This window comes from Diadema antillarum, unplaced genomic scaffold (assembly GCF_040938485.1).
Source record: "Diadema antillarum isolate AM-2024a unplaced genomic scaffold, OU_Dant_1.0 seq00000569_RagTag, whole genome shotgun sequence".
NCBI classification, from domain to species: Eukaryota; Metazoa; Echinodermata; class Echinoidea; order Diadematoida; family Diadematidae; genus Diadema; species Diadema antillarum.
The window spans coordinates 214,040-236,154 of NW_027271507.1; the positions used below are offsets into that span (position 1 = coordinate 214,040).

At 37.5% G+C, this 22,115-nt stretch overlaps 1 protein-coding gene across 2 annotated transcripts in view; it reads left to right on the top strand.

Moving 5' to 3' along the window:
* Positions 1 to 22,115, top strand: part of LOC139735283 (adipose-secreted signaling protein-like) — a 104,600-nt gene that overhangs the window by 66,871 nt on the left and 15,614 nt on the right. Inside the window, exons 2-3 of one of the 2 annotated variants that reach the window (XM_071646037.1) lie at positions 4,259 to 4,421; positions 6,031 to 6,125. In XM_071646037.1, the coding sequence (XP_071502138.1) occupies positions 4,259 to 4,421; positions 6,031 to 6,125 (258 nt within the window). The remainder of the gene's footprint in view (positions 1 to 4,258; positions 4,422 to 6,030; positions 6,126 to 22,115) is intronic. The other variant, XM_071646039.1, reaches the window with a different exon arrangement.

The following is a 22,115-nucleotide window of genomic DNA, read 5'->3' on the forward strand; positions in this document are numbered from 1 at the left end:
CACCTGGAAAAAAAAAATTGGTAGTTGATACTCCCACGTTTACTTGAAAAATAAACTAAATCTCCATATTTAAGGCACGCATAGAAACAAAAATGGAATTACCATGTTAGCTGTATATATTGCTGAATTTGGAGCACAGCTTCCCTACTTAAGTATTCTGCACCATGCTTCTGATATTTTTGTGACCCGATTCCGTTATCAGTTTTTTGTTGTGGCAAAAATATGATCAATATCCGTAGCAGTCTCTTGGACCGTGGACAGACGCATGTTGGGTTCATTTCTGGGGCGGGAGGAAGCTGTGACCTTTTTGCTATTCTGACGTGACAAATAAGACCTGTGAGGGTCTCTGTACTCGAGGAACTAACTTTTCTCCATATAATAGCAGTGATGAACTGTTTTTCAGTCTAATAAGTTTGTTTCATGAGTTAATATTTTCATTGTCTGGTACATACAACTCAAAAGTGTTTCCAATGCTAGAATTTTTCTTGTGTAAGCAGTGGAATGAGTAATTCTTTGCGAGCAGCATCACTGTAATTCACATGTGAATAGATAACGTAAATTTGAATGAATGACAGTGTGAGTATTAAGGCTTGCATGATGAAAGTGGAACTACCATACAAGCCTGTCGTATGCTGTTGGCTTGTGAGTACAGCTGCAGCATTAAGTATTCGACAACATGATTCAGATATTTTTCTGACCTGATTCTCTGAATCCATTTTGGCAAATCATGATCAAAATTAAAACCCTGGTGCACTCTTGACGTACTTGTTTGAACAAACGGGAAACTTGATGGATCTTTTTTTTCCCATCTAATTGCATGAGATCATGAGACCAAGTTGAAAATCCCATGTATGTGGATTAAGGGAATGCAGCAACATCAGTAGAACACATGGAAAGTTTAGGTGCCGCCTTTACTGGATGAAAAGGGTATGTCATTTCATGACATCACACATGGACACTGATACAGAAAATATAAAGAGAATTTAACAGATTTTCATTTTTCTAGCTTAATGAAAAGGCACTTGACTTAACTCTGTCATTAAACAGGGGAATTATATTACTTTTCACAATCAGTACCAAGGGAGGGAATGTGTACTTCTAAAAAATGAACTTTTGCGGAATTCTCTTTATATTTTCTTTAAATTGTTGTCCATTGCATGACATCAGGAATGGTTGTAGTCTTCTCATCTAGTGATGGCAGCACCGGAACTTTGAAAAGTCATTACTTTGGAATGGAATTAGCAATTTCCCTCCAACTTCACTGTCATGTTTGACTAACCTGCCACGTTTGACTAACCTGCCACATTTACTCGATCCACATATTTGGGTTTTATTCCCTTTAAAGGGATGGTTTAGATGAGGATTCAGCTTTTAACTTTTTGTGAGACAATAATTCTAAGAGGAATTAAAGGTTTATTAAATGAAAATCAAGTTGTAAATGGCTGAGATATTAACAAAACAAAGTGGTCCTAATAAAAGATGATTCCCACCTTTTATTGGGACCTCTTTGTTTTACTTTGTTTTTTGATATCTCAGCTGTTTTAAAACTGATTTTCATCAAATAAACTTTCAATTTCTCTTAGAATTGTATGCACTTTGATATTTCATATAAGTGGTTTCTAATTGTCTCACTAAAAGTTGAAACCTGAGTCCTGTCTAAACCAAATTTATACCATCCCTTTAACTGAAAATCGAGCAAAGAACTTGATGTGATCATAGAGCAAGTGACATTCTGTACTAAGAATTCCTTAACTTAGGCAGTAGGGTATGGTGTCAGTGATGAATGATGATTGTCATGAAGATATCTTAAATCTGATTGACATTCCTCATGATGGGTATTTGTCCCATGAAATCCAACACTTATGACATCTCTCAAATCACTAATACCATGTCTCCCCACACATTTATCACACAAAAAAAGAGATTTGAGACAGCTGCCATACAACTGTAGATATATCTCTTCTAAGTTAGAGTAAAAGTTTTAACTTTTTTTTTTGATTGATTGATTTGCTCCAGGGGTTGTCTCTCTATCATTCTGAAAACAAATTCATCTTTCAGTTCATCTGTCATTCTGGGTCAGTGGGGTATAAAGGAAGATCCCGTTGTTTATTTTGAAAGTCACTTTTGTGACATGTCGGCCTTTTACAGGAACTCGGCCGGCTGAAGGAAGGAAGCCACAGAAAATGTATTGTTTCTTGTCCCTTTAAACCGCTGGATGCTCCACCTAGAGCGTGAGAAATTTCTGTCGTGTGTATGCCAATATGCTTTAATGAGCATTTTTAAAAAGCATTATGCATCTGTGGTTTAATAATCCGATCAGAAACTTGTGATGTATGGCAAACATTATTATATGCATACTGATTTCACTTGTTACGAGAAACTGTATTATTTGTCCAATTTTGCTCATTTTTAATGATTGTTACTGTTGTTTCTTTGTCTATGTTGCATAGAAATTCACCATTTAGCTTACCCTTTAGGCAGGGGGAAAATGTAGGGTTATCTACGTATTCATTTGGAATGAACTGAGAGTGTTTGTATTGAGAAACTAAGGTTGGGATTTGATCCATGGCTGTGTATGGATTGGCAAATTAACCTCCCTCCAAGGGGGCGCCCATTCGTAGAGCACAGTCTATAGGGTCACATGACAATAACAGCAGTGTTGGTATAAAAAGACAAACAGGGCAGAGAGAGTTGCACTCTGGTGCATTCATGCAGGCAGTGAATTTCATCACAAATCCAATTAATGCAAGCAGTCTGATTGTCTATTAACCCTCCACAAAAATTGTTCGCCAAATAACTGTGGCACAAAAACAGTAATAGGAAAAAAAAAATTAGGGATAAAATTCATGTGGGATTATTTGATAACTTTCAATCAAAAAGTCTAATCTTGGGAACGATGTCTAAGCAGAAAGTTATTAGAAATTGATTCAGTTTTTTTCCCTACTGGATTTGGGAGTCGTTAGAGGTTGCAAACAAAGCTGAAAAGAAGCCGACAGAACAGTTCAACATAAAATAAGTAGGCTACTGGGTCGTATTTTCATGGCAGCCAAATTTAATTTTGACCTCTTTTGATGTAACAATCTGGGCCATTCTTTTATATGCATGAAAATTGTGATGTTAGAAAAGATAGATATAAATCAGCTCTCAAGTTTGAAGAAATGAAAACAATATAAGAAAACACCTACTTAGCAGTCCTGCTTTGATGAGCCATTATAAACTTCTCAAAGTTTTGCTGTGATTTTCATTTTTCAGCATTTTCAGACGAATTTAGAATTCATTAAAGAGGAAAAAATGTCACAACCCTTCAGGGAATGATATGGCCTCAAAGGGGAAGTTTTCTTAAATATATACATATTTGTGGATCCAGCAAATGCAGAAATATTAAAGAGATAGTCTAAGAGCTTGAGGTATTGGACAGTCCATCAAAAACTTATGAAGTTTGAACATTTTGGTTAGTTCCATGAATTTTCCTCACTAGATGAGAACGCTACAGCGATTTTTGATGTCGCAGTAATAGCGTGAAGTAAAGAAAGGAATTTCACAGTCTCCCTTTCTTATTGAAAAGTATACAGTCACTTAAACTGGTATCCAGTGCCTTTTGGAAGGGCTAGGTCAAAGTCCTCCATCAACATCATTGAAAAAAAACAAAAGGAATTCTAGTTACCAGATGACTGTAACAAGATGGTGTTAACAACGCTACAATTTCCCCATACTTACTATGTGAAATGGCATTTCAAGTATGCGCAGTAGAGTATATCATTATAGTAGCTGCGCAATATAAATGTCCTTTAATTATTATACATTTGTCTGCCATCTCAATGAGAACTCCTCTCAGTTATAATGATAATTTTTGTTGGATATCCAGGGAAGTGATCAATTTTTTTTTCCATCATGTGATTACTCCACTCTGTGGAAGTACATACAGAGAGTGAGTTTCAGAATTATGATGGCGCTTTGTGAATGTGATGAATTATGAATGTAATGAATTATGAGATATTTCTCTATGCATATCAATTCCCTGACCTTTTTAAGAAGGATCCTAGATAGCTGAATTGTCACATTTGATATTTAGAATGCATGATAGCCAAATGAAATTTCCCACTATTTCTGCTCGAAGTGTATTCATTCAATAGAGAGGCTAAGCAAGAAAATACAGAGATAAAAAACAAACAAACAAATGTTATCATCTTACTGTTTTCTTGAATAGTCTGTGTCTAAATGTTTGTTTTCTTGTTGGTCATTTTATTCTTGACTCCAGAACAGACCTCGAGCCAGACCAAGACCAGACCGCGGTCCAGGTCAAAGGTCCACTTCCCGGAGGATGTCTCTGACCACACCGAAATCCTCATCTCGCGGGAGATTGACTCGGCTATCGATGTCAACCTGGGATTCCTACAGACTGACCACAGATACCAGATTAGGTGGGTGGAGTGCAGACTATGCACCGCTTTCAATGTTTGTGTATAGAGCTTGAACTATAGTGGTAGAAGTAATTTTTTGTGTGTGTGTATAAAACAATGAAAACAAAAATGGATGGATTGCCCATTTTCAGCCTCAGCAACATACAATACTGGTCTTCCATGGGGTGCATGTAATTATACATACAAGCTATTACATACTATTACAACAAACAGACAGACTGACAATCAAATTAAAAAAAAACAATCATAGGAATAGATCATAAAGGGCCAACTGCAGTGAAAATATTACCAAATATTCACATAAACCGTTTAACAGAAATGAAATACATCAAAGTTACCATAATCAAATCATTGAAACCATATATGAAAAGACAAATGGTAAAAGTGAATAAGATAATCTGCTTGAATAGGTAAATTAAGGAGAGTATAAAGGAAACTGGCATATTGCAAATAATCCATGGATAGATCTTGCATATTAACACAAAGAAAAAACATCTGAAATTTATGGCAAGCCAATTATCAAGACATTTGGAGGTTAAAGTATATATTGCATCAAAGGTAAAATCAGAAAAAAAAAAAATTGTGGAACTTTTAAATGAGATTTGGCCGAGAAAAAATCCTATTCATAGCTAAACAGCTAAAGGGCTCTGATTCCAGTAGTTCTGTCCAGAGACAACCATTAACGTGTCCATTAACAACCTTCTGTTTCTAGATGTGTCATGCTCTTTCAAATAAACGCAAATCAGATTGGATAGGCAGAAACTGTCCCATCTTTCTGTTTTACCAGGTTTTATTAGGATGGCTACATGGTGAAATTCTGATGGAAATATAAATACATCCAGTCAAAATGATGCCATACAGTGCGACCTCGATTATCTGGCCTCCTTTTATCCGGAAATCTCTATTATCCGGATGCGTTCACGTAGTGAAGGACTCTTTTTTTCATCCAAAAATTGGGAAAAAACAGTGACTTTAACATCTTTTCATGGATCTGTTTCACTAATTTCATAAGATGTGCATGATAGGTTTCTCAATACCTAATGAGGTAAAATATGTATGATTTTCACATAAAGATATACTTTATTTTTGTGAAGAAGGGACTACAATTTTGCACAGGCTAGCATAGATCACACCACCGTTGCGGGGTACGCTACCTGCCTAGCTGCCAGTGCACTGGGACGGCAGCTTGGATGGCAGCTATATACATTAACATTGTGTCTCCCATATCCGGATGAGCGCCAGTCCCGATATGGCCGCATAATCGAGGTGGAACTGTATATCTCTTTTTTTTTCCTTTTCCTTATTGTCATTTCTCACCATTCTGCGAAAATCAAGCTTGAGACATATTCTTCATATGTTTTTTTCATCATTTATTTTTGCGAGTGTCTCCACTTTTGTTTCAAAAGATCACTGTTCAGAAATCACGGAATTTCCACAATCAATAACCTGTTTAATTTTCTGTTCATATAAAACAATGACTTCTTGCTTTATCTTTCTGTGAATTGAAAGCCAGAATGGAAAATAAGGCTAAAATTTCTAAATTTGTTGTGTTGCTCTGTAGTGCTAGTATTTTGTAACTCTTTATGTTTCTTTTTTACCCACTGCACAGGTGTACAGTGATGGACACGTTAAAGGGAGATATCATAGCTAAGGAGAATTCTAGTAGCATTATCCAATCTGTAGAAGCGCATCAAAGACCAGATGGTGAGTTACCACAGAAACCTGTCAGTCTTTCTTTCACTTTAAGCAACATCAGATGGAAACATCTCAGTATTAAGACTGATCGTCAATTTATCTTGATTGTCACTCGCTTTGTCTGTTTAGAATAGGATTCAGGCATGTGAAGTAGAAGGTTTATTTCATCATTGCACACTCAGTGAAACAGTCATTTGTACCTGTTAAAGGTGATTGCCTGAGCTGAATGTAAACGGTACCCCTCTATCAACCAGACTCCATTAGCTTTTAGTTTCACAATGTCAAACTCATGGTTGCTTTATTTGAGAGATTAGAAAATTCCTTCAGGTAAAGGCACCAAAGTGTTTTTCATAGTGCTACTGTAGAACAAGAATCATTGTTTGACAACGAAACCCCATAGTTTGTATGATATAATGGCCAGTGAAGAGTGAGGTTGTATATCTGGTACTGAAATCATATGACTCTAGTACAATTTACTCATATAAGAAAGAAATAAAACTAACATTAAAATGGGCAAGATAATGTGACAATGAATTCCATTTACCTGTATTCATCCACCAGTATCGTTCAGAATGGGTTGCACTTTACGCAACGTTGAATGCCTCGTGACTTTAATGTGCTCCTATGTGCAACATTCAACTTGCCAGCAAAACCTGTTAAAATTGTGGATACCCCTGGTGTAGTTTATTTATTTATGCATTCATGTGGGTTGCCTTTGGGGGGGACTGTTGCCAGGGCAACCCGCTGATGTCATGCAGTGTGTGGGCTGAATGGAAGGCTGCGTTTGAGCAGCGACAAGTGTCTGGAATTGACAGACATTGGGTGGGGGTTAAGATGCTTTGTGCTTTGAGTTATTAAAGGCAGCGACTGCTATTTTTTCACCGCCTAATCCAGAGTCAGTACCTTCGATTCCTCCTCACGGCACACACAGCTCTGCTGATTTGAAGATTCCTAATGAGATAAGATTTATCATCCTTGATTGCAATTGAGCTCGTGATAAAACTGATGATAAAACATTCTTGCTGTATCACTTTCTGGCTTCTCTATGATATCCCATGTTCAGGCCATCCTTACTTAAAGGTGAATTTTCCCCAAATAATCATGTGGATTGAGTGAAGTCAGCAGTATCAGTAGAACACATCAGTAAGAGTTTAAGGAAAATCAGACGATCCGTTCAAAAGTTCAGAATATTGAAAGTTTTGATGCTGCCATTGCTGACTGGGAAGCCTACCACAATTTGTAACATCAGTACACAACAATGATATAAACAAAATATAAACTGAATTCCAAGTTGTTTTTTTTAATTGCACATTTCCTTGATTTATTTTAATACTGACATACATGTATTCTACTTGTAATATTATTCCCCCTGCTTTCTAAACGAGGTTTTAAGTCCATTGCTTTTTCATTGAAGTCGATTTTGTTTTTGTTTTTGCTGAATTATCTGTATCTGCAGTGATATCATGAACTACTAGTATTGCATCCTCCTCATCCAGCTATGGCAGCACCACAACTTTAGCAATTCATAACTTGCGAACAATTGTCCAATATCCATCAAACTTTCACTGATGTGTTCAAGTAATATTGCTGCATTCACTCAATCCACATGAATATTTTAGGAAACTTTTCCTTAAATGCACAGGTCCTCTCCCCTTTTTCACATCTCAGTCAAATTAAGGTGTTTTTATTTCTGTAGATTTTGTTTTTTCTTCTTGAGTTAGTTTGCTAGGTTGCTAGGTCAGATGAAGAATTGCTAGGATTGTTCACACCATGCTTGCCATCAGATATTCTTATTATGCTCTCTTATTGTGCTCTTGGTGTTCTAACATTGGTGAAGTGATGTGTGTAATGCACATAAAGCTTTTACTGTTTGGAGTGCATTGGGGCCAGTGTCGTGATGATCCCTCAAGCTCCGGCGACAAATTTGTGCAGCGTCTGCAAGTTCATTTCTCATCCCTGGTTTAACATTTGTCCCCCGCGGGGGGTCGGAGATATGATCCATCCGTCGGCTGTCCATGTGCATTTATTCCTCCGCCCGCTGGCGTCCATACCTCCCCCACCTTGTTAAGATTATTTCATAGCCCGTAACTCCAGGTCTGGTGAGCCTCAGATGTGCTCATAAAAAAAAGATGTACCACTCCACTGCATGTCTGTTGCCATGGAAACTAAAGAAGTCGAAATGGCAGTCATCAATAACATGGCAAGGATGAGTAATGTGTCTGAAAGAAAATTGCGGTAGCTTTTCCGACTTCCTTTTCTTCTCCGTGTAATGATGTGAAGACAGGATTGTGCATCTGAGGATGTAAAATCCCAAATTTCAGGTCAACAAATGGGCATTGTAGCATTCAATTATAGCATTTCTGAAGATTATTCTGTTTCCTCTGAATGCCTAAACATCTCCCTTTCATTAGATTGCAGAAATGACTAGTTTATGGAAAAAATGCTGTTTGTGTAAATTTTGTATTTGTTGTTCTCATATTTGTTTGTTTTGTTTTGTTTTGTTTTTTTTGTAAAAATGTATTTACCAAATGAGGTGGGATTCTAGCTTGGTTCCAGATTTCTGCTCAACAACTAATTTTGTTATCATACCAGACCTCCCAACCGTTCTGAATTTGGAGGAAAGAATCTGAATTTCTATCATACCCAGCTCTTGATTCAATAGGATTTTCCTATTTTTGTTGATAATTTTACTACACACTCCTATGAGAACTACTCTTTCTGTCCTACTTTTGTGTCAAACCATCCCTATTTTTCAGTCTGAAAGGTTGGGAGGTCTGTCATACATTCACTGTTTTTTTTTTCTTAAAATCATTTTCTTATCTGTCCCACTGAGGTCAGGTTAATAGTGTCGTTGGAAACATGTTGGAAATATTTTACAGCAGCAAATTTGAGCAACAATTTCTAAGCAGAGAAGTGGCACTTCTTGTAACTTTTCTCACACCATTACAACAGCAACAATTACAATCAGATGCCCACTTCATGAATTTCTTTGTCACTATTTCAGTGTGCTTTCACTGTAGTGATGCGATGATGAAATGATGGTGTTTCAGACAAAAGTAGGTGGAATTGATTACAAATCATATAATGAAAGCAAGTATGAATTGCGAGGCTAAAAGCAGTACTAAGTAACACAATGTAGTGTCATTTAATGATACAGAAGGTATTCCTGAATACAGAAAGAGTGAATAATGATTTTAGACAGATGTGTGAGTATAAGTAGGATGTAACGCTGACAGTTGATGTGTAGGGAAGTGTATATCAGAACCATATTTGTGAAGTTGTTGCATGAGCTGAGAAAATGAGAGAGGAATATGATACTACCTTATTTCCCAAAGGAGATAAATAGGCATCAGCAGGTGTCTTGTTGCCATGGAGATATCCAGACCAGTTTTCTGGGAATCTTGCATGGAAGGTCAGTCTATACTGTGTGCTGCATCACAGCGCTTCTTGAGAGAGATATGATATTAGAAAGATAGAGAGATAGAGATGCGTGTGTATGTACTAGTACCTGTGTGAGTGTTATATGTGTGTGTGTGTGTGTGTGTGTGTGTGTGTGTATGTGTGTATTTATCTGAGAAAGAGAAGAAATATACACTCCTGTGGGATTACAATATTTTACTGCCATATTGTAAACCCAATGGATTCAAGGAAACATGGCCAATTTCAAGACCTGGGAATTTCTGAGAGCTAAATTATATCAAGTGGCTGGAGAACACTGTGCTTGATAGAATACCTTCAATAATAAACAAGTAAAACGAAAATAAATGCATTTTATTAGTATCAATTTGTTGTTATTTTTGCTCTAGCCATCATGCCCTCAGGAAATATGGCATTGTGATCATTTTGTGTGTGTTTGTGTGTGTGTTTGTGTGTGTGTGTGTGTGTGTGTGTGTGTGTGTGTCATGGTTATGATTGTCATTATTCATGTCATAACTATCATCATCATTTTGCGGCACTGAAAAATTGATGTGTTTTTACATCCTGGCAATAAGTCATCAACACTTCAATGTGTATAAATTATGTAATTATGTTTTCATAGGCTCATGTTAGATACCTTACTATGTCATGTTATGCTGTCATTTTTTTTTTTAATGTAACTGTTTGTCATTCAAGATGACTTGCAATAAAACTTAAGATGAGTACATGTATGATGCCCAAAATCCACATGAGCTGTTTGTTACGAATGTAGAGACAAATAGGGGAACTAGCTTCAATTGCTACATACAAAATTTTGTAAGCCAAAACAGGTTTTTCAGTCATATCTGTTTTTGGTATAACAGCAGAAGGACATGATTACGAAATCATTTCTGCTGTGCCATATTGCAATCTTTATCTGTCATCGCATCTCAGAACCTGTATCATGAAGAAGCCCTCACAGGAGGGAATTATTTTGCATTCCCTGTCAACACGCTCAGCAGAATCTAACACAAACATCTTTTCACCTTGACTACCGGGCAGTGTAAAAGATTGCTTGGCTGTGTCTTCATGTGTCAAATTTGCAGGTCCAAAGAACAATTAACCTGTTGAGGACAGACTGATTTTGCTACAACACGCATTTCTCATAGACACCTGCCTGAGTATACTCGGGACTCGTCCTCAATGGGTTAAAAAAGAAGATGCTTTTCTTTCGAGTCGTGAAAGTCATATTTTTTTCTCTCTTTTTTTCCTCAAAGGCGAAGTGGTTCATTATAAAATTGACATGATAAATTCATCAAACAGATCCTCCACTCAGACATCACTTTGACCTTTGAACTTTTGGTGTATATTTTTGTTACAGATTGCTGCTTGACCTTAGGCACTGTAGCTATTTCTGGCTGTCCAGCATATTGGAGCTTTCATGAGATTTGTTTGAAGAGATTGAATGGCTCCTTCAAAGCATACTCTCCTTACTAACAAAACAAACATGTTTGAAGTAGGAAAGCACGCAATCTTTGCTGTCTGAAATGAAAAAAAAAAAGAAAGAAATGAAGTAGACTTTGAACCTGACTCCATACATGTGAGTATGTGCTGGCATCTATGTAACTTGAATTTGCATGAGGCTCCCTCAGAGATCCAACATTTCTCTATATTCAGTGAAAAGAGAAACATATATATATATATATATATATATATATATATATATATATATATATATGTATATATCTATATATATATATATGTATATATATATATATATATATATATAGATAGATAGATGGAAAGATTGATAGATAGATATATAGATAGATAGATAGATAGAGAGGCTCCCTCAGAAATCCAATATTTCTCTGTATGCCATGGAAAGAGAAAGTAGATGGATAGAGATAGATAGATAGAGATAGATAGATAGATAGATAGATAGAGAGGCTCCCTCAGAAATTCAATATTTCTCTATATGCCATGGAAAGAGAAACATATATTATATATGTTGGCGTTCCATGCCAAAGACCCAGGTTCGATTCCCGGCGGAGACCAATTTTTCAACTCTTGCGCTTTTCCGAAAAGGAGGAACAGTAAGAGGAATAATGATGTCAAAGCTATGCACCGATTTCTCCTTCCTTTCTCATATCTCACATATATATATATATATATATATAAATATATATATATATATATATATATATGTATATATACATATATATATATATATATATAAATAGATGGATAAAGATAGATAGATAGATAAATAGATAGGGTGTGCAATAAATGCTGCATGTGCTCAAGTCCCACTCTGCTCTTGCTTTTAGCTGTAAGATTTAGCAACATTGTGATGAAGAATATATTGTTTAAAACTGTACTTATAGATATTTTCTTTGCATTTTCTTTCTGAACCTTAGTAAGCAATAAAACAGTGAGTTTGTGTTTGAAATGATGCTATTATCGAGGAAGGACAATTACCTGTATCATGGTATCAAACTGTCACATTGTATGATTTTGGTCATCAAGTCCTGAAGAGGTTCTTCGCAGTTTTGATTACCAGGTAACCGTAATTATTTTGCCCTGGCATGCATTGCTCCTGTGTGTGTGTGTGTGTGTGTGTGTGTGTGTGTGTGTGTGTGTGTGTGTGTGTGTGTGTGTGTGTGTGTGTGTGAGTGCATGTGTTTGTCTGTATCCGTGTGAGTATTTGTTTGTGTGTGTGTGTTGCTGTTTGTGTGTCTGTAATGTGAACGCTAGGCAGTCTCAACGGGGAGCCAAACATGGCTGTCACGTTATCGGCCGTACATGGGTTGTCTTACGATGATATTGCCGTATCCTGCTGTTTCGATCACATGGGGTGTTGCTAAGTGGCCTTTTATGAGACAATTACAGGGTAATTTCCTGCAGCCTGCACAGCCAGTTGAGAGGTGGGCTGCTGTGTGCAGTGAAGGCAATTAGACGCAACACTTTTATATTTGGCTGCACTCTCGAATTCAAGGCGGAAAAAAATCTTTTACGGCCAGTAATGTTTTTTAAATCGTCTGTCACCTTGGCAAACAAACAACGGAGGAGCACTGGCTGATGCCTGGGATCTTAGACTGGAAGTCCCTGGGTTCAATGCCTGCTTCATTTGGATGTCCTAAAAAAAAAAAAAAAGGTGCTTTCAGTCCTCTCAACCTTGTTATCGTAAAATTAGTACCTGGCAATGTATATGATATAATCTTGGCCTTCAAGAAGATGAGCATTCATTACTGTAAAGATACCCTGGGTTCATAAAGCTCTGATATTTTAGAGCCCACCTTTATAAGTGTAAAAATACATAATTCTTTTATGTGGAAAATATACAAGTAAATCTTATAATTTGCAAAAAATTCAAATACATTATGTCTTGCCTTTTGTTCAAAGATTCCACCATTTGATGACTTTGTACACATTACGTAGAAAACGTGAAACTCATTACCACTGTAATTGCAATTTTATACCTTTGTATTATCTTTCCTTTTCTTGGGACATAGGGACATATACAATATGTGTTATGCACCATATAAGCACTGTTAATAATTAGGCCCTATTGTTGTTATTATTCAAGATAAATGATTCTTATTCTAAGTCCATTTAGTGAGGAAGGAACCATTTTCCATCAGACCTATATTGAATGCATGCTGCTGATACTTAAGTCCATCGTAATCATCTCGAGTAGATATGAAGATATCCAGCTCCAGGGCAGTATCTCTGCTTTCAGCTTCATATTTCAATACCTGTGATTCCATACAGACCAGACTCTGTGTAAGATGTCAACCATAGATTACAGATTATCCTGTCCAAGAAGCAACAGGATTCACATCTTTGGGGCATATTCAGTCTGTATGAAGAAGATGTTGAGGAAATGAAGATTATCTGGAGAAGGAACAAAATTATTGTACAACGTACTGGTGCAGAAATATAGAATTTAAACATAACAGGCCTCCAATCCTCTGATGCTGAAATGGTTTATCTACATTAATTGAATGCCAAAAGCAACAGACAAAAATTCCACTAAGCATTATTGAGTTCTGTATTACTTGTGCTGGTGTGTTGAAATCTTTCAGATTGATAGTCATTTTTTGTTGTTTTTTTTATGGCTGAGAACAAATTATTATTTCTGTGGTCATTTCTCTTCTGATGTGGTATATTCTCTTTCTGAATGCTGTTTGTCACTTGTTATCTCCATTGTCTTTCTGTCTGTCTGTCTGTCTCTTTCTCTTGCTCTCACTTAGCTGCTGTATAAACTGTTATTTTTGCAAGGGTTAGTTTTCATGAATTTCGCAAATCACCGTTGGACCGCAAATTTAACAACATGCGATAATAACACTATGCGCTAGGGTATTAGTACGCTTATGATAGCCTCCATTTCACATGGTATAAACAACATCTCGAGAAAATGTGTGAGACCTCCTCATTTGCGAAAATATCTGTACGTGAAAATAACGGCTTTTACAGTATATAGGCCTACCCATATTCTTCCCATGTCCCAAACACACACACTTCCACACACACATTATATCTATGCACACTATACACATAGACACAGACAGACCCACACACACACACACACACACACACACGCATACACAGGTAAGAACATCGGCATTTTTTACCTCTCCCTCACTTTCTCCTTTTTAATTTCTCTCTTTCGTTATGCTTCTTTTCTTTCCAATCTTGAACTCATACAGATAGCTGTTTTTACTTGACCTACATGTACATCATCCTCTTTTGAACTCTAGAAAAGAAAGCCAGCCTGACTCGGGTGTTGTTACACAATGTAACTGAGTTTTCATCCCTCGTGGCAGTGAATTATTCATTTCTAATCAATCGTGTGGGTATGATACCAGACAAAGAGATACATACACCCAGTACTTTGCAGTCAACCATTTATCGATGATGTGTTTTAGACAGACAAGCCACTAAACTCCGCTAAATGCTGAATGCAGTGAGTGTGCATGCACGAGGCATTGTTTAGGGATGACAAGAAAGTCTGAATGTCAATCAATTTTTTGCGGTTCTTTTGACATTACATCATGACGAGTAGATTGTGATATGAATTGCAAATGTCCTCATCATGCCGTCAGCTGAATGCCATTGTGGGCTGGAATCATGTGGGTTAAAGCTTCTTATTGTGCGAGATCGCTTACTGCCTCCAGCAGCGCTGTAGAGCCTAAAAGGAGCCTTTCATTCAATTGATTGGACACGTATCCATTTCGAGCCGCCATGAGATTTACGTCGCAGCTAGACTGCTTTTGCTCCACTTCTGTTTGTTGGGTAAGATTGTAAAGCATTTTGTCAGCAATGTGAAACTGATACAAAGCCGCCGGAGAGATTGATGAAAATACCAGTTTCAATTAAAAAGAAAAAAGAAATATGGGGAACGGACGGGGGGCTAGGCCCAATTCTTGGCAAGAAAGTATTGTGAAGACGTACAACACATAAATAATGGATGGGGGTTTGCGTCAAGGAATGACAGGAAAATTGATAAGGGATCTACATATTTTGGGGGTTCACTGCACTATATGTTGTGTGAGGAACTAATGAGAAATTTCTCTGCGCAGTCATTCCTTTGTTTTACCATTCAGGAGAATATGGCGGTGCATGTACATGTAGATATGTCATCAATATGCTATCAAATGGTGATACGTAATTGAAGCCTGCTATGCAATTTATGTTCTGTGCAATAACTATGCTTTTGTAGCTGTCAAGAATCATTGTTTCATTATGCCACCATAATTTCTTTGTGTGATGAATTAATCCTGTCATAAAACTTTGATAGAGCAAGTACGCACGTTTTATAGTAAACCCAGCTAATGTGTGGCCCATGTGAGGCAAAAGGCATTAACTCCATAGGATGTGTACTGTATCAAAGGCCTTCTGGTTTTCAACGAATGAGATTGTTGTACACATATACATTGTACCTCTCTTTTAAAACTTGAGAGTTCTGGTTTGGATACATACAGTGTGTGGATATGGGGCAAAAAAATAAATATGTGTCTGAATAGCCATGTTAAATATTGATATGCCTTGTGAATGTATATTGTATATATCAAAACATTATTTTGAGCGTCATTTCAATGTACGACATACATTTATATGACATACATTTGAGTCTGATAGCTTCCGTAGCCATACGTCATGCAAGTGAGCAAGGCTTATTCAGAGCACACAGGGCTAGGGTTCGTGGGAACTGCCAAATTAATGCAAGCCAATGAAAAATCACATCGCACCAAGCCCATACTAAAGTTCATCTGTGCAAGGGAGCTTACAGGAGCTTCTCTTGAAAGTGCACAAGGTCTGACATTATGGTTACCAATACAATCATCGTATATGGGGACGTTGTGTCTCAGTGCTTTTGTGTCAATACGTCGCATATCCATACGTCGTATGAATATACAATAACTCAGTGTGTCAGAGAGCCCCATATGAGAAAAAGCGTCTGGAGACACTGAAAGAATAATGGGCTAGGGACGCTTCACACCTCATGTCAAACATGAATGGCAGTTGAAACCAATTGATGTGAACATCCGTCCCCTCAAGAAAGAAGCAAACAAACGAAGAGACAAACATAAAACAATCCTTGTATTTCTGTCGAGTGTAGGCAATTTCCTTGAGCTCCCCATTCCCGCTCCCTCTCCTTCTAATAAAGCCATTTGTCCTTCTACACCTGTAAGCAAAAGACTGATGACGTTGTCATTACCTCTCTCTCGTAAATCGTGACTCGGTTTATCAAGCAACGGCAGGATGCTGCGGAGGGATGTAGTTGTTCGGAGGTGAAGATGACGGGTATTTTTAGTGTCCGAGATTACTGGACGCTGTGCATAAAAGAGCCCTCCAGTGTTAAAGGCACCATTCAGATCTTTTCAATAAGGCATCCTTCATTTCAACTGTGAAACATGCTGATACCGGTACTCTCTGCTGTTACTTTAATATTTGCCTCTCTGTTCTAGTATGTAATATAATTTTAGATAAGAGAGAGAGTTGAGTATGTTACTCAGTAATATATATGCAAAAATATATTATATGTACGCTAAAGATCTTGTCTACACCATATGCATTGAATATTAGAGGCAACTCGCAAAGTTTTCATGCTACGAAAAAGCCTGTTGGCTCCCATTCGTGAAAATTTCATGCCGCGAAAATATCGTTTGACAGTACACGTATCTATAAAAGCAAGTACTGTCATTAAGGATTGCAACACACTTCATTATTTATTGCTTTGATACACGTTGTAATATAAGTCCTTGCCGATATGCTGTGGTTCAAAAGTGTGATGATAGTACCAGGATGTTTTTAAGGAAAATTAATCATTTCACCCACTCACTTCCCTGTCCCCCGTGGCAAAGCAGTGCCTCAGATTGTTGACAAAGTTATCCAATAACAACTCGTGGCATTATCTTGCACATTTTCAGTGTATAATTTTCAGAAAGTAGCAGCCATGTTAACATGAACAGATAGAACAGCAAGAGAATACACCACCAAATTGAATATGGCAGACTCACATGCAAGTACTCCAGATGGTATACAAGGAAAAGGTGCTTAAGGTAGAGGAATAAAAAACAAGTGAAAATGCAGAACCATCCAAAATATGGCATTCCTTGAAAGAGTGAGAGAACACAAAAATGGTCCTATATTCCAGATGGTGTGCATGTATGTATATGCTGCCATTGATTAATGTCGATTGTTGTTATTTTCTGTGGGGACCATATGGTAATAACAGTCTTTTAGGGCTTGATCAGTATTATTTTTATATCCCCAATTACCTTAGCAGCTGCACTTGCACAAACGTAGCGCCCACAACTGGAGCTACTGCCCTGCTCGTTGTTTGGTATGCGTGTGATATTGGCGTTCCTTGTCATCTTGATTAACCTCCAAAACACAAACAACCTAAATTGATACGGAGGCTTGGGAATTTGCATATGTGCACAGCTTCTTTCTTTCTTTCTTTCCTTTTTTTTTTTTTTTTTTGGTGGGGGGGGGGGGGAGGGGGTATCTGAAGATAAAAAGAAAGGGAAATTGGTGTTTCCATGGTTTGGATATATACTATTCACTGACATTTGGAATAATTACATTTCTTTATGTTACAGTATTTGGAAAAAAAATTACTTAAAAATGTGTTTGTTTATTTGTTTATTTTTGCAGTGATAGTAAAATTACATTAATCAGATTTGATTCTGACATGATAAGGACAATGCCAGTGACAGTAATGGTGTCTGAATTGACAATGGCATTGTTCATTAATAATAGTGAAATTAGCTGTTGACATTCCATTGTTGAAGTCATATCATATTATACTGGAAAGAACAAAAATGGCAAGAAGAGTAATTTTGTTTGTGATTGTGGCAAAGAAAGGTGCCTATGTATTTGTTGACAATGGTGATATGTGATATTTGGTTGTAATCATGTTTAAAATCAGGAGTGGTAAGTGAACTAAGGATGATAATTGAAAACAGTCGAGGACAGTGAACTCCTTATGTGCCACAGTATAAACCCCCCGTGTGCCACAGTGTTTTGAGACCATAGCGCATGAGCATCTGTAGAAAACACTCTGTTTGAAACGCTGGAACTTTTTATAAAAGCATTTATGCTAAAAATGAAGTGCAGATATACAGCAAAGTTGTAGAAAAATTGCAAGCTGGCCGTGATGTAAATTTTACGATAAAAAGGGCTATAGCTTAGCTTTCAATGTACTGTGGTGTATTGCAATTTATCTATCACTTTGTGTGCAGTTGTTCATTGAGCTTGGCATACAAGGAGTAAGAGAAATGCGAAGCAGAAGTTGACCTCTATCACTTGATATTTACGATATAGGTGGTGAGTTGGCTCAGTCAGTAGCACGTCTGCCTCTGACCCAAGCGACCTGGGTTCGATACCCGAGTCTGGACTGAGCAATGTTGTGTGTAATCATACCATCCCCTCTAGCAAGAAGCAAAACACTCTGTCCCTCGGATAGGACATGAAATGGAGGTCCCGTGTGTGAGAGAGTCACAACTCATGCACATAAAAGATCCCGCTTCATTCATCCCAAAGAGCAGGTACAAGTATTTAACCCGGTGAAGTGGTCCTGCTTCACATCCAACTGGACCCCATGGAAGACCAGCTTATTGTAGCTGAATATGGGCTATCCTGCCATCTTCTCAGATGGAAAATGAACAGACAAATTTTCATTGCCTCAAAGTGGTCAATCTCTTGATATTTATGTTCATTACATCAAAATGGAGCCGTAATATGCTGTCATTATTGCCAAATGGAAATCGTGCAACAGGGCATTATCAACTGCGAAAAAAAGAAAAAGAAAAAAAATGTTTGTGGAGTGTCTGTTTGTATGAGGTGAAAAAAAAAATAATGTGCGTGCTATCTCCTCCTCCTCCTCCTCCTCCTCCTCACTTTCACTTAGCAGAGTAAAGGATCCAAACAGATGGCCTTTTAAACTGTCAAATCGGGAGAGCTTGAGCGGACAAAGCGAGAGTGGTTATTGGGTCATTTGGCGGAGCTGCTATTTCACAGTCCAGTGGAGCGTGGTCTCTCCCCCCACGCATTGGCTGCCATCATCTTTCTTTTATAGAGAGGGTAGCACTCCGCTGGGAAGCCACCTGAATTTCTGCCAAATGCGAAAAATCTACGTGAGGATAGTCTGCGTGAGAGCAACAGAGCGGCTCAATTTGAGATCAAAAAGAGTACTCTTGCCAGAAAAAATATTCTTTGTACAAAAACACACAAACAAACAAACAAACTCTCAGTTTGATTAGTGCTGTAACATGCTATTCATTTTGCAATGTGAGGAATTTGAATTGATAAATGGGACTCGAAACTCTTTTACCTGTTGCAGTACTTGCCCTTCTGATACATGTAACAAGATCTTGAAGGTAGGGTGGTGCAGAGTTGTGGTTGATTTTGGAGAAGAAAAGGAGAAATTTGAAGATTATTCTGTCTCGGATCTGTAGCCAGTATAGGGACTTTAAGATTGGGTTGATATGATCACACTTTTTAGTTCAAGCGACCATGTGTAACTGCAGCGTTTTGTCTTTAATTTTCTTTGAAAGCTTGAAAGCTGAGAAGTGATATATTGATATCACTGTCATGTAGAAACCTGTTATGGTGTCCCATAGATTGACTTTTTGTTTGTGAACTCAGAATGAAAATTTGTGATGTATATCTCATGCAACACTGTATCAATTTAGAGTGGCCATGTTTTTGTTCTGTGTCTGTAATTTTGCTGCAAAAATTATCTCATTGTCCATGTTTTATCGGCAAGTCTAAATTTTACAGCCTTTCCTATCATCAGGGAAAGATTAGGTAGAAGTGAATTACAATGTATGTCATATTTAGAGGAGGATTAACAGGAACTTGTTAAGTTAATCAAATCTCCACAAATTGAAAAACAACAACAAACCTTGGCCAATTCGAGACAGAAATGTGTAGTTTAATCTCCTGAAAACGTGTTGCCAATGGAGGAAAGAGCTGTAGATTCCGTGATTAAGAGGCTTTGGATAATTATGTATCAGAAATGAATAGGATAGTATATGACCGATATCATGCTCAAATGAAACATTAAATTTTCATGCTACCTCATACAATATTAACAGCACATTAGTTTGTAATGGCAATCAACAGCTGGGTTGCAGTACAACACTATCAGTATTAGTCATACTACAAAGACACTGTGTACTGATTGGGATGTAAAAAACCAAAGGGAATATATTGCAGTTGGTTGTATTGCCTGATAATGAAGAGTACGATCTGTATACGGCCCCAGTTTCTCTGTGTAGGATTTTTGTCGCACAACGTGCAGACATATTCATGTCGAGGCACGCAGGTCGTTGTGGAGGATTAGGAGATTTAGGAGGAGGCTCAACGTGAGCAGCTTCAGCTGAAGTGCTGAGGTGAACCTCCGAAAAGATGTTTGCCGAACGCTGGCAGCAAAATTGGAGTGCAAATATTGACAGCAAGAACTGGCACAGAAACGAAAATACAGATTTGGGTCTACCATTTCAGTGAATGCATTCCTGCAATATCCCCACGAGTGCTGTATGCAACTGTGATATTTAACAAAGAATGTTCATTTTCATATTTTTCTCTTTTTTTTGGGGGGGGGGGAGGGGTAATAACATGGAATTCAAAAGGTTATGGAGAATATCACAGTACTATTAAAATGTTTGAAATTTGTGCTCCTGAAATTGTAACATCAGTTCAAAGTATTATTCTCTTTTGACCCGAAATGTCACAGCAAATCCATTTGAATAGATTCAAATGGAAAAAAAAATGATAAAGGTTTTCAAGATGACCTTAACATGCAGCATGAACTTCTGCAATATTTTTCGGCAATTTTTTGCAATTTGTGCACAATGAATATCAGATATTGTATTGTGATGTTACAATCAAATCGTTTGGAGAAATGTGTGGATATGTGAAATGCACATATTTTGATGATGAAGGCATATTATACAAATTTTTGGGATAAGATGCACCTGGACAATTGAAGGCATTGTAAAACAATACCCTGCAGTTTGAGGAGTCTGAGCTGCATGATATTATGTGATACCAGTGTCTATAACATTACATTAACCCGTTGAAGGCTAGTCCCGAGTATACTCACGGAGGTATCAAGGAAAAGTCTGTTTTATGGCAAAAGCAGCTTGTGCCCAATGAGTTAAACTGAAGCTATAAAAAGAAATTACAGCTGAAATGATGATGGCATTGCTTACAACAACAACAAAATGCAGATTTGTGAGTGTTTGGACTTGCCACAGTCAGTAAACTATAGATGGTATAGGAGTTTGATTGAACCATGTGCAACATACGGATTAGCTTTGTGATATTTTTTTTATGCCTCCGCCACGAAGTGGTGCCGGAGGCATTATGTTTTCGGGTTGTCCGTCTGTCCGTCCGTCCGTCCGTCCGTCCTTCCGTCCGTCCGTCCGTCCGTCCTTCCGTCCGTCCTTCCGTCCGTCCGTAATGAATTTTGTGGACAAGGTAACTATCGAAACCTGTTGAGGTATCCTGATGAAACTTGGCATGTATGTGTATTAGGGGGTGAAGTTGTGCCTATCAACTTTTGGGTGCACATGCTCAAGGTCAAAGGTCAAAAGGTCAAGGTCAAATACATAAAATTTCACTATTTCCACCATATCTATTGAATGCCTGAAGATATTTTCTTGAAACTTAGTGTATACATGTTTTACCCAATTAAGATTCTCTGGTGAAAGTTTGGGTCATGAGGTCAAAGGTCAAAGGTCAAAAGGTATGGGTCAAATACATAAAATTTCACTATTTCCACCATATCTATTGAATGCCTGAAGAGATTTTCTTGAAACTTAGTGTATACATGTATTACCCAATTAAGATTCTCTGGTGAAAGTTTGGGTCATGAGGTCAAAGGTCAAAGGTCAAAAGGTCAAGTAAAAATATCAAAACTTCTTTTTTTTCTCCGTACCTTGGAAAATTGTTCAAGGTATCTTCATGGAACATAGTATACAAGTATACACGTACTGACTGGAAGTGATTATCTAGAGAATGTAGGGTTCATGGGGTCAAAGGTCAGGGGTCAAAGGTCAAGTGCAAGACTTCAAAATTTTACTA